The sequence below is a fragment of the Pelobates fuscus genome, chromosome 2 (assembly GCF_036172605.1).
Source record: "Pelobates fuscus isolate aPelFus1 chromosome 2, aPelFus1.pri, whole genome shotgun sequence".
NCBI classification, from domain to species: Eukaryota; Metazoa; Chordata; class Amphibia; order Anura; family Pelobatidae; genus Pelobates; species Pelobates fuscus.
The window spans coordinates 194,728,746-194,742,343 of NC_086318.1; the positions used below are offsets into that span (position 1 = coordinate 194,728,746).

The 13,598-nt window shown below is 36.4% G+C and overlaps 1 protein-coding gene across 1 annotated transcript in view; it reads left to right on the forward strand.

The window, feature by feature from the left end:
- Positions 1-13,598, forward strand: part of LOC134587017 (cytochrome b5 reductase 4) — a 267,126-nt gene that overhangs the window by 126,867 nt on the left and 126,661 nt on the right. Inside the window, exon 9 of the mRNA XM_063443061.1 lies at positions 7,733-7,855. Within this exon, the coding sequence (XP_063299131.1) occupies positions 7,733-7,855 (123 nt within the window). The remainder of the gene's footprint in view (positions 1-7,732; positions 7,856-13,598) is intronic.

Consider the following 13,598-nt stretch of genomic DNA (forward strand, 5'->3'; position numbering starts at 1 on the left):
TCTGAAGAACAAGCTTAATGATTTTGACAGCTTTACCACTTTCTATGACAACTAGTGAACCAATGTGATTATTGACAGGACCGGACTTGGATCTGGAAAAATTATATACTAGCCCAATAATTAATTGCGCCAGCATAGTGTGCAGTTATAGTGGTTAAACAGACAACTTAAAATTGAAAACTATTATTTCAATGTGAAAGAAAGCACTCATAGGGCGTCAAAATCAACAAAAGAGCAGATTCATTTTAAGCAGACATGCATTTGCTTATAATCAGTGTTTCAGTCCAACTAACTTGAGACAAATTAAGGAATGTTTGTTAATGGGACTGAAATGGTGAATGTTAGGGATGGGCACAAAATTTGGTTTGGTTCGGGACTTCCAAAATTCAGGACTTTGGAAATTTCGGGACTCAATATATAGTGACAATGTGTTACATATACTTTTTTTTTTTTTTTTGCCAATAAGTAATGTGCTAACAATGCTTAGTGCCATGAAACATATTTACACATCATTATCCTGAACACATGACAAAACCATTTTATGGTAATGTTTTGTGGCACGTTGTTTAGCAGTGAATGGATTGAAAAGTTCATTTTATTCAGTTTTCAAGCCAGCTGACTTGCCAGATACATTATGTCAGCTAACACTGTGAATTGCAACTCTCATGACACTCAACATGCACTCTCACAGACACACATTTTGTTGTGGACTACAAGTATTTGGAGATCGGCTGGTAACATTTCAGCTGCTGTGGAATGTAGCGCTCACTACACTCCTCCACTACAGACCTTAAAATATACACACTGCTCACACGGCTTGTTGCTGACTCCTGTTACACAGGGACAGGATCTTTACTTTTCCAATAAGTATTTAGAATTAGAAAATACACTGCAATGCACCATATATCTGACAGAAAACTGATCTGAAAAAAAATATATTTATAGAAATGTTGCTTATTTCTTAATATAATGAATATTAAAATGACTGCAAACAGAATGTTTTGCATTTTTATGTTATTGTAAATGCATTGTTGTAGTGTGTGAATGTATTACTGCAGACTGTCTGTGGCTTTTGTTTGTACATTACACACATCTTCCATATTGTAACACACACTTTGCAGCCCTATTTCAGTGCATTAAATTGCCAGTTGCTGGGGTGAGATCCTTTGTGGCTTTGTTCTCACCAGATATAGTCCTTTAGCAATTACAGTGACGTTTCCAGGGCTCTCTCTTTATACCTGCTGGGTCCACAGTCTTTCAATGAACACCTTGTATGTGTGACAGATTACAATAAACTGCATATTTTACCCATGGCTGCTAAAGTTATAATCGCAGGAGGAGAACATAGCTGCTGATATTACAGAGATGCTAATTATTTATTCAAACCCAAAGGAAGAAGAAAAAAAAAAAAAACTTTTCATCCAGGGCATTTTAACATCATCAACCAAGGTTACTTATCCCCCAAAGTCAGGTTCTATATTTGTATTCCTTTAGTATGCATCAGTTATATCAGTAGGCTTATTAAGTATATATCAGCGAGTTAAACACATTTCAAAGCTGTGGGGCTTCCATGTATACAAATGCCAGCCCTATAAAAATGTTTGATATTAATTTATCACCAAGGATACACCGCAATAAGTAAGTAGATATGGTGAGGGATGGGGAGCTTGTTTTATCTCAGGTGAATTGTACTCCAGTGTGTTCTAATGTATGGGCCATAGGTATTTGCCATATGGGCCATAGTAATTGCATTAGCCAATCTATCAAGGTCCTGTAACTAAATTTGAAATATTGGCTTGAGCTATAGCAAGAGATCAGATGTTAGGATAGAAGTATTAGGCTAGGCACTAATTGGCTGTTGATAATTAATGGTAGTGTGATTTATAATTATTAAACCATTCTGTTTTACATTTTTTTTTCTATTCACAGCACACAACTTATTTCTTAAAGGGACTCTCCAGGCAGAGTATTTTACTCACCTGGTTCCAGCGCCGGGAACCTCGTGAAGCCGCGCCCCCTATTTCGTCAAAATGACGAAATAGGCGGGCGCGAGCAGGGAGCAATCAGACGCTTCCATTTGGAAGCGTCATTGCTCCCTTGTGCACATGCGCGGTGCGTGGCTTTGCCGCACTTGCGGACATACTTCATAGGGCGGCATTCATGGTCTTTGCCCGCCCCCTCTCCTCTGCTGACTTTTTAGGGCCCTGCATGATAGGAAGTTCCTCTGGTGGCCGTCTGAGTGAAGGCCACTGGAGGTATTCCTATCAATCAATGTAAACACTGTATTTTCTCTGAAAATACAGTGTTTACATTAGATTGCCTGCAGGGAGCTATAGATCTCACCTGAACAAATACATTAAGCTGTAGTTGTTCGGGTGACTATAGTGTCCCTTTAATATCTTGCTAATTATGACAGTGTAAGAGCTGCTACCCACACTAATCTAATCCCAAACACTGATAAGGAGCCCCAGAGTCACTAGATCTGTCTAGACTGTGGACCTCACAAGTCAAACTTGTTTGGATTAGTTTCAAATATCTACCAACCTGATCATCCTCCCAAGGAAAGGAAAAGACACAGGCTAACATCCTATTTTCCTATACAGAGGAACTGGGTTTACTCTAACAAACCCCAAGGTCCCAAGATTCGAGAGAAGAATAATTTGATGACAGTATCACTTGAGTCTGGATTATGGGAATATTAGTGTCATGGAGAACTAAAGCTGTTGGGCTGGGGGAGGCTGCAGGAATCTTCTTATTGTGAAAGATTTATGTTACCCTCCTAATGTTATGATGGCTTGGAATCTATAAAACTCACTGATACAAAAAATGTATGCAGTAATCATCCCAGCATCAAAAATTGGTAAGAACAAAAAAATTAATATTGCAGCTAACAGGTTAAAATAAAACAACAACAATTATTTTAGAAAAAAAGCAAGATTACCAATTGAAAAAACACAAAATCATTGTATATAGTAGATAAAAAAAAAAAGATTTATATTGAGAAAAACAAATCTAAAAAAACACATTACAAAAATAAAATGCATTGCATTGTTTTGTGGGGTGGGGGGTTATAGGTTGGGGTGGGTTGGTTATAGAGCACCTTAATCAGCATAATTATTAACAGATGAGTTTAGCACTCTCAGCATTTCAGTAAACTGACTTACTATTGCCATATGAATGTGTGTTTTCTATTTGTTTCCCCTCACATATAAAAGGGCACTATATCTCTATTAGTCATGTAACTAGCATGCTTTGGCTATATTGGTTGCACCTACATTGATACTGCTGCTTGAATTTTTATGCCCACAAAAAAAAAATGCTTTCATTAACTCTCTCTATAATGCTTTCATTCACTCTCACTCTCTTTCAATGCCTCTTTTTTTTTTTATTTTTTTTTTTACTCCAATGCTACCTATTTCCCTAGTTTTCTCTGTCTGTCTCTCTTTTTAAACCTCATTCCCATCCATTGACTGGCTCGGTAACTATAAGTGCTAACATTTAATATACAAATTAGTCTAATTATCCAGGAGGCAACATTTTACATGAACGTGTTACTTGATAGTTGTAAGTGTTGCAAATGCTCACAGCTGAATCCTGGCTATGTGTGTACACTTATCATTTAAACTGGTATACAGTGTAACATTCTTAATTCTTCCACTGGGTACAGCTTTGTGTGATGCCTTGTTTCAACTCCAATAATATGTGTTTACATTAAAAGGGCAATCATTTCAATGCAAAGATGGCATACCTTCCTGAAACACCACAACCCCTTTAGGAATACAATTACACTGAGAATGGGAAAATTACATTAAAATTAAAGTGCCATTTCTAGTTCCTTTATGGCAGTAATGATTTTAGGATCATGTATTATCTAGATAATACAAACACTAGAATTGAAATAAAGTGTGTATGATATGTTATCAGTGCCATAACTCATCTTTTCCCATTGCCCATCCAATCCCTTACATTATGGATCAATCTGTTAGGTAACTGTGCCAACGAATAGACGTTCTTAACCTTTATATTAAATTGCTGCCAGCCGTTAAGTGGTGTGAGTGTTTGGCAATAAAGGACTTTCATAGTATAAACTTAATTATATGTATTACTAATACGTACATTAATATACTATAATATATAGGTGTTACTGTCAGAATCACATCAATTACAATGTCTATCTGTACATTGTTTAGCAGGATTGCTTGCAGAATTTTTTTATTGGAAGAAAAACCTTATTTAATAAGAGCTCTTTCTCTCACCTGTCAAGTGTGTTCTCTTAACCACTTTTTAATTTTCCGCCACTCTTTGTGTTTCTTGACCTCTCTTTTGATTGTCTTGTGCATATTTTACAACCCCCTTGTGTTTCTCCTACAACCCCCTTTGTGTGTATATTATTTCCTTTCAGCCTCTGTTTTTTTTTTTTTACCCTATACGTTCCTCTTCTTGTATGTCTCTTAACCCAGCCCCTTTTCGTGTCTTTTTTCCAAGCCCCTTTCGTTTGTCTCTAAGCCCCCAGTCCTTTGTCTCTTTTTCCCCTTTCCCAGCCGCTCTGTGTCTCATTCTCCCCTTTTGTGTGTATCTTGGTCACTGTGATACTTAAGGAAAACTTCATTTGGAACTCAACCACAGATTAATGAATACATTTGATATTGTCATTTTAAGAAATATAATTTATTTAAATTAAGTTAACTTTGGCAATCTTCTGCAGCAATAAGAATTGGAAATAATAATGTATAAGCAATGGCAATCTTGCATTGCTTTAAAGAAAATAGCGTTTAGCAGAAATAAATAAACAAGGCAACTCCTTAATTAGGAAATTGTAACACAGTCCATTTGACATCAAAATAAGGAATGGGGGTGGGGGGGCGGAGCCGGGCTAGCAACCGCATTAGATGCACTCAGCATGGGCTCCCACAGTTAGAGCCCTAATGCAGCAGATAACTTGGGATATAACGATGCAACTTACCTACTAACCGGCCCACAGGAACGGGGAAGCAGTCCCAAACATGCCGACACCACATTCGACACCTGGCTAACAGGTCATATAAGAGTTCATACATAATCCATACCCACTTTCTGATGTATTTGATGCTGCATTTAATTCTTGTTGATTGATATCTTGACCAGAGAATGTTTGTTTTTTGTTGTGTGTGTTTGTTTGTGTGTGTGTGTGTGTGTGTGTGTGTGTGCGTTTATTTTATTTTTAATTGCCTTGTTTTTTTTTTTTTTTTATGCCATAGTACACCATCACGTTTTGTGGTCTGATTTATAATTTCATATAGCAACAAAAAAGTGTGCAAAATATGGCATTGATATTTGTAATTAAATATCAGAAATAAAAATTACAAAATAAAAAAAATACAGCTCATGAAATAACAGTAATATCAGAATCCATATTACATACGGTACCTTAAATAAGCTGTTTGTCAGAATAGTATAGTACACCTAGGATATACACATAGAATTAAATAACATATGAATGTACTTACAAAAAACATAGTGAGTAAAGCCCCAGCTGTTTGAGCATATACCTACTTAACTAGCAACTAATGACAGAGCAGAGCACAAATATAAAAAGAACCTCCCAATGTTTTGGCAAACAGCCTTTCTCAACAGTTGATATCTTCGACAGAAAGCTAAAATCAGGGATGGTCATTATATATGACAGACTTTTCCCAATGTCGTAGACGACATCCGGAGGATTTTAATATTTTTATATTTGCCACTTTATCTTTTACAACATTTTTATTATCAACAACAACGGTATGTTATTTGGATTATAGTTATTCATTTATTTTTTATCCTTAGATTTTAGTGCTAACTTTTTTATTGTTTTTTTTTCTAGGCTATATGATAATAGTTTGGATATAACTACTGGAAAATGTCCTGCTCTCAGTTACAGAAATTAGATTAATTTGATCTATTTGCTGCGGGAGAATAGGAAGGTAGTGACAGATGTGACTCTATACTGTAGCGGATGCCCTGACTGTAAAACCAGCATCTCTGTCCTGAGGGAGGTTCGTCCTGTGTTGGGCTTCCTGCCCTCTTACCTCCCGCAAATCTCAGAGTCCTGCAATCCCCTCCGGCATTCCGTCCGACGTGCAGCGTGTGTATATATATATATATATATATATATATATATATATGTATATGTATGTGTATATGTATATATGTATGTTGGCCGAACAAACTGCTGAATTTGGTGTTCGGCGAACCAAACGTGGAATTCGGTAGGCCAAATTCGGCACACATAAATGTCGTCAGATGTCAGGTTTGGAAGGTCAAGTACCTTCCACTAATAGTGGTCAATTCTAAGTGGAAAAGGACCAATCAGGTGTAAGTGATGCCTATATATACTTACCTCACCCATTCCTTGTTGCCTTGTTGTGGTTTCATGTTAGCCCAATAGCTCGTTCCTCTTGTGTTTCTTGGTATTGTGTTCTGGCTCTTGTCTACGTTTATCCTGTCCTCTGTTTTCCATTGACCTCGACTTGTTTAATCGTATTCTTTGATCTCTGTTTGTTCTTTTAACCTGGCCATTCTAAGGACCGGTATTACGGACGTATTCCTTTAGTGGATCTGTCTGTGTGTTCAGGTTCCAGGAATCTTGACTTCCTGCTTAAGTAATTCCCCTTTTGGTGGTGGGATGAAGGCGAGGGGGTAGGATGGTTGTTACATTAGTGAACTAGCCATGGAAAGTAGATCATGGCACCACTGACAAGCTGGAGAGAAGGTAAGTAGTTAATGAACATCTCATTAAAGGGTCACTGGTAGCACCAAAACTCACTACATCCTAATGTAGTGGTTTTGCTGCATATACCCTGTTCCTATAATCAACATGGTGACACTAAAAATTTGTCCCACAGCTTTGGGATAAAGCCTCTCTATGATGGTGTTACAACTGGCTGAGCAACTGTGGCAGCGAGACTTTAATGGTGCTGAATAAAAAGTGAGTTTCATCTTTATATGGGGGGGGGGGGGGGTGGAAGCTTTTGTTTTAAAATATATTTTTTTATTAAAAACAATTAACAATATATTTGTTGCCTAAAGAGATTTTATAGACTCACTTTAAAAAATATGCACTTGTTTATATAAGTAGGCTAATTTTTCTTAAAGCACTTGCTGTTTGTCTTTGGTATCTAACAGATATGAAATCTTTAGGGTACTAGTAAGGTGGTTCAAGTTCACCATCTCTTTGTTTATGTGTCCATTAAATCATTACAGGGTTAGAACTTTCTCCTTAACACTCGTATCTATGGGTGTTCTAGTAATAATAGATGTCGCAAAATAGCATTACTCCCCATCAATAATACTTTGCTTTCTTAAAGATAACAAATTGCATTCTATTGGCAGATTCCTGTATTCTGAAAGTGATTTGAAATATCAAAGAACATTGAACCAGATGCCCTTGTTTCGTGCTATGATTCCATTGTTTAAGTATTTGTATTTTATCCCATTTGAAACCTCTGTGTATAGTATAAACTGTGAGCAAATCAGACAATAAATCTGGTCAGAGTAAGTGATGGAGAGGAAAGCCGATCTCCACATTTAATTAATTTTGCCTGAATCTTGTAATTATGTTGGATTGAGTTATGCTATGACATTTTTGTTGATTCTAGATCAATGTCAGTCTCTCTGCATTGGATCCACATTGGCTTCAATTGTCAAAATTTGTATTTTACTGGAGCAAATTTGTAACTGTTTACAAATTCATTATATTGTGCTTACTTTCTAGTTTGTGTCAGTGCAAAAGCTGGGAAGATTGAACTGGTGCTGCAGAAGAGAGAAACTAAAGTCTGGAAAACATTGGGACAATATTTGGAAGGACATGACTCTTTTATTAAAAGTTTCCAAAGAGGTATGTTGAAGAGTAGCAGAGTAGTTTTATGTATTGTGGATTCAATGCACCAGTTTACAATTCTGTGTCAGAAGTAGAAACAGGTCTCCTCGTATTTTACGTGTTAGAGTGGAGAGTGTGGAAATAAGTATCATACAAAAAACATGTAATAATAATTAGGCCACCATCTGAAGTATGTGCGCATGTGCGGCGAAGCACAAGGGAGCAATGACACTATCAAATGGAAGCGTCTGATTGCTCCCTGCTCGCGCCCGCCTGTTTTGTCATTTTGACGAAATAGGGGGCACGGCTTCACGAGGCTCCCGGCGCTGGAACCAGGTGAGTAAATTTGGCTGCCTAGAGAGTCCCTCTAAGGGGTTAAGGGATTAAATGTTTTAATTATATGGACAAAATGGAGCTGAGTATTTGTTGTTTTTGGTGATGCTGAGGAAGTTTACAGCAAGAAACACAGGAGGTTACGGAAGGAGAAACTATGTGTTCTGTTAATTACCCTATTGTATGTAAATGACAATCTGTTGGTATAACTACCTCTGCATAGCTACAATACAATCAATTCTATTTAACCCCTACATGTAGTTTCAACTCATGGTGTGCAGTAAAGGCTATAATTACTGCTATAATCACAAGCTATATTTTATCGCCTAATGCTGCTCAAATTACTTTGCAATGGAAATCTGAGCGCTCCTAATGGCACCGAATAATTTGACACAGCAAGATGATATCAGATGGTCTGAAAATAGCTTGGGAAGCAGAGAAGTAACGAAGGTTCTCAGCCAGAGTACCCGCTGGCAATTACATTGTTGTTAGAGTAATAGGATTCATGGAAACTCTTTGCTCTCTCCTTTTTTCATAGATTTGTCCTAACTGTAGTACTATTGTCCACTTCAGCTACAGTTGTAATCCTGGTTAAACTACACATACAGATTCGGAAAGCACTCTGTGTTCCCCTGTGACATAGATATAATTTTCATTAATTTGTGGGGCTAACATTTCACAAATAGGTTTATTTTGTGGAAACTTTATTTCCAGAACAAAATAATCCACGTGTTAGTGGGTATCAGTCATTATTCTGTGTACAGTCTGTTAAATGTGAGAAATTATTTGGTTTCTTTCGGTTTATATGGTATTTAATCATTTAACTGCTCGATATTTAGCGGGTTGATCTCTTATATTGGGAATTATCTTTCAATTCAATTATCACTGGAGCGTTGTCAGACCACGTGATATTTCCAATTCTAGATCTCTACAACCATCTAAAGCATAACCATACATTAAAAAAAAATTTGATTGTGGAATAGGATTTATGAGCATTTGAATAAAATGTGAAATCTTTTTCTTGGGGATGTTTTTCCCCTCAGACGTCACAGAGATTGTGTTTGGTATGAAGAGTACTTCTCTGCGTTAGATTGTAATCTGTCATCAGACCTCTCTTCCTGTAAACTCTTTATCTAGTTCAAAATTAACTATATAATTTAGATCACCTGCAATTATGGTAGCTCCTCTAGCAATTTTTTCTGTTCTTTCGATGTTTGAGTTTAAAAAGCTAATGAGATGATCAGATGGAGCATTTAGATTAACTAAGGTAAATAACACATCATTAATACGGCATACTAATGCAATATATCTAGCCTTCTTATCCGATTCATGATCGATATATTCAAATTTAAGTCTAGCTGAAACTATCAAAACAACCTCTTTTTTCTTCCTCTCTTTCAAAGATGAAATATATAAATGGGGATATTTTCCAAACTTCCAAAGTTTGGGTTGGTCGTGTTTCCAATGAGTCTCTTGCATAAATGCCAACGTCTTTTTTTTGTTTAATCAGTAAATCATAAAGATAGGATCTCTTATACGAAGAATTCAAGCCCTGTGAATTAGTCAATAAAAAAGTAATGGACATCAATTAAGAACCAGTCGTCCTAACTCATGCTCGAAAAAATGGACTCAAATAATTTCCCTGTTATGATGCACTGCAAAACACTGACATAAATAACATCATACATAAAAACAATAAATCCAAAACTAAATACACCAATTACACAATTCTAATCGAATGGACAGGTAGAGTTCTAAAAATGCCTCATGCACGTCAAAAAGGATTTTGAAAGGAGAATAAAAAAAAAAAAATATTAAAAAAGGGCTTCTTCCCATTAAAGAGTTGCAAAGTCCCTTTTTCCTTGAAGAGTGATGTGAGAACACTGAATTGATAACAATTGTTCACGAGGTAGGTTTCAATATTGAGTATTATAGCTTACAATTATCAGATTAAGAGGGCATCCTAAGAAACTAATAGTAGTTACCCAGTAATAAAGACCAAAAAATAATTGGTATAAGCCGAGTTTTTCAGCACATTTTTTCCTCCCCACTGAACTACCAATGCAGGACCACCAGGGAGTAAGAGCCCCCCTCCCTGGCCAGCTAGCAAGAAGGGAGGGGGGACGAAAAAAATTATAATAAAACAAATAATAATATTTAAAAATAAAATAATAATGAATAAAATTAATAATAGAACAATCAAAATGCCCACCCCCACCAACACATACACACACACTGCATCACACACACATTGCATCACACACACTCACACTTCATTCATATACACACACTGCACTCACACACTGCATTCATACACACTGCATTCATACACACTGCATTGATACACACTGCATTCATACACACTGCATTCATACACACACTGCACTCATGCACACACTGCATTCATACACACACTGCACTCATGCACACACTGCACTCATACACACACTGCACTCATACACACACTGCACTCATACACACACTGCACTCATACACACTGCACTCATACACACACACTGCACACACACTGCACTCATACACACATGCACTGCACTCATACACACACGCACTGCACTCATATACACGCACTGCACTCATATACACGCACTGCACTCATACGCACTGCACTCATACGCACACACTGCATTCATTATATACACACACTGTAAATAAATATTCAATTAATATATACACACACAATGCACTCATACACACACTGCACTCATACACACACGCACTGCACTCATACACGCACTGCACTCATACACGCACTGCACTCATACGCACTGCACTCATACGCACACACTGCATTTATTATATACACACACTGTAAATAAATATTCAATTAATATATACACACACACAATGCACTCATACACACACACTGCACTCATACACACCCACTGCACTCACACTGCACTCATATACACACACACTGCATTCATTATATACACACACTGTAAATAAATGTTCAATCAATATAATTTTTTTAGGATCTAATTTTATTTAGAAATTTACCAATAGCTGCTGCATTTCCCACCCTAGTCTTATACTCGAGTCAATAAGTTTTCCCAGTTTTTTGGGGTAAAATTAGGGGCCTCAACTTATATTCGGGTCGGCTTATACTCGAGTATATACGGTAGATTCCGATTACTTAATTGGTAAATTGCTCCTTGATTAAATAAAACGTGATTAAGTAGTAAAGAAACATTCAGTTATAGGTCGCTAAGGTAGGTAACTAACCCAAGATATTGAAAAATTTATAGAAAATCCTAATAAGCAAATAGTAGTTACTCAATGATGAAGATATAAATAAATAAATAAATCTTGCTTTTTTTTTTTTTTCTCTTCCTTCTTCCTCTTTCCCATAACTTAATAGGCAGATTACTCCTGGTTTAAATAATAGATGATTAACTAAATAAAGAAACATTGAGTTAAAGGTTACTCAGTACAGTGACTAACCCAGGGTGTTAAAACTTGTAAAATTAAGTTTGGTATACTTAAGGATAGCTTGTATATAGATGAAGACATAGAGTAATCTATCTAGGCAAGAAAAAAAAATATATATATTTTTTTTTTCCTTTTTAAAAGTTCCTTATCCTTCTCCTATCTCCTATCATCATAGGAGTGTACATATCATTTTTATCTTAAAACAGAGCGAAAATTAAACTGAAAACTGAAACAAATATACATTATGCAAGCAGAGGTGGATGTCTGTGTCAGATGTAAGATTGTGTATGTCCTGAGAGATTTAGGTGACACACTTTAATATATTTGAAAATACCATGTTGGGTGGACATTTGCCATAACTATATGTAGTGTTTGTATGTGCCTCGGTTCACGGTCTCCCCTATATTTTAGGGACATTGAGTATTGTTGTAGTATTGAGTGTGTGTCGCATCCTGCTTGTAAGGTTCATCAAATCATAGCTCTTCTCCTAGGTTTGACATTCGGTTAGTTTTTCCAAAACTTGGAGTTGGTCCGTAACTCTATAGAAAGTCTCTTTGTAGGAGATCCGAATCTTCAGAGGAAAGCCCCAGGAGTATTTTATGTTATTGTCACGCAGACATCTGGTGTAATCACTACATTTCTTCCTGCTCTGGTGGGTTTCATATGAGATATCTGCAAACATCTTTAGAGTCGAATATTTTTTATTCTTTAATGGGTGTTTTCTTATTTCTTTCAGAAGCAGTTCTTTAATACGATACTTATTGAATTGTATGATTACATCCTTTGGATCTTTAGTTTGAGAAATATAATTTGGCTTTGGTAGCCTATGACATTTCTCGATGGGAAAAGGACATATTTGGGAATCAATGTAGGTCTCTAATAATTCAATAATGAACGGTTCCAAATTAAGCACTTCTTCAGCGATGCTTCTGATCTTTAAATTTGATCTGCATAACCTGTCTTCCAAATCAGAGATTTTAAGCTCCATTTTTATTTATGTTAGCATTCTGTAATTCATCAAATTTTGTTTGTAGTTAAGATATCTTCTGTGATTGCATTATGAAGGTGGTATTCAATTGTGTGACTTCCTCTTTAAATTGCAAAAGATTTTTATTTAAATCTGCTTTTATCATAGTATGGAGATTGTCCAATGCCAAAATAAGGTTTGATTGGGAGATAAAATGTACTGATTCTGAGAATTTCCTTCCATTATTTGATTGAGTGATGATTCAGAAGATTTGACTGAGAGATTTACTTGGGCTTTAGGAGAGTAAAAAGCACTGATTGGATGTGGTTTATTGGTTAAATCGATTTTAGTTCGTGTTTTTGATATAGATGTTTTATCTCCTTTTTCTCCTTTCTCCCCTTTTTGGAGGCATTGCAGAGAAATCTTTTTTTTTTTTTTTTAATATTTCACCTTTCTTTTCTGCTTTTCTCCTCCTCTTCATTCTCCTTTCCCTTTTACTACTTTTCCCTTTCTCTCCCGTTTCCTTTTCCTTTTTTCCCCCTTTCTTTTAAATTATTTTTTTCTTTTTTTTAATTAAAGAAAGTGTGGAAAAGTAACTAACTTGCGGCAGTACAGTAAATGTATTAGTAAATTCATAAAGTATTCTTGCACATTGTATATTCAGAGCTTTTGAAATAAAGCTTAGAATAACAATATAGTTGTGCAAACCACTTATCTGTAGTCTTTGATGTTTTCTCACAGCACAGTCGTTGCAGGAGTTGTATAACTTCACCGCAGAGAGTTTCCTCAGGTATTTTCCCGAATAAAGTGAGGTCTATCACGGCTTAGTCCCTTTGATAGGAGTTGGCCTCTCAGCCAGGCCGGTGCTTTCCACTTGGTTGCTGCTGGCTTTGCTGTCTCTCTCGTATTGAGGATCAAGGAAGTACGGGTAGACAGCAGCTTGTACGACGCTTTGCAAAAAATACAAAGTTAATTGCAGAGGTAGTGACCCATCTGTCGAGTAACAATACC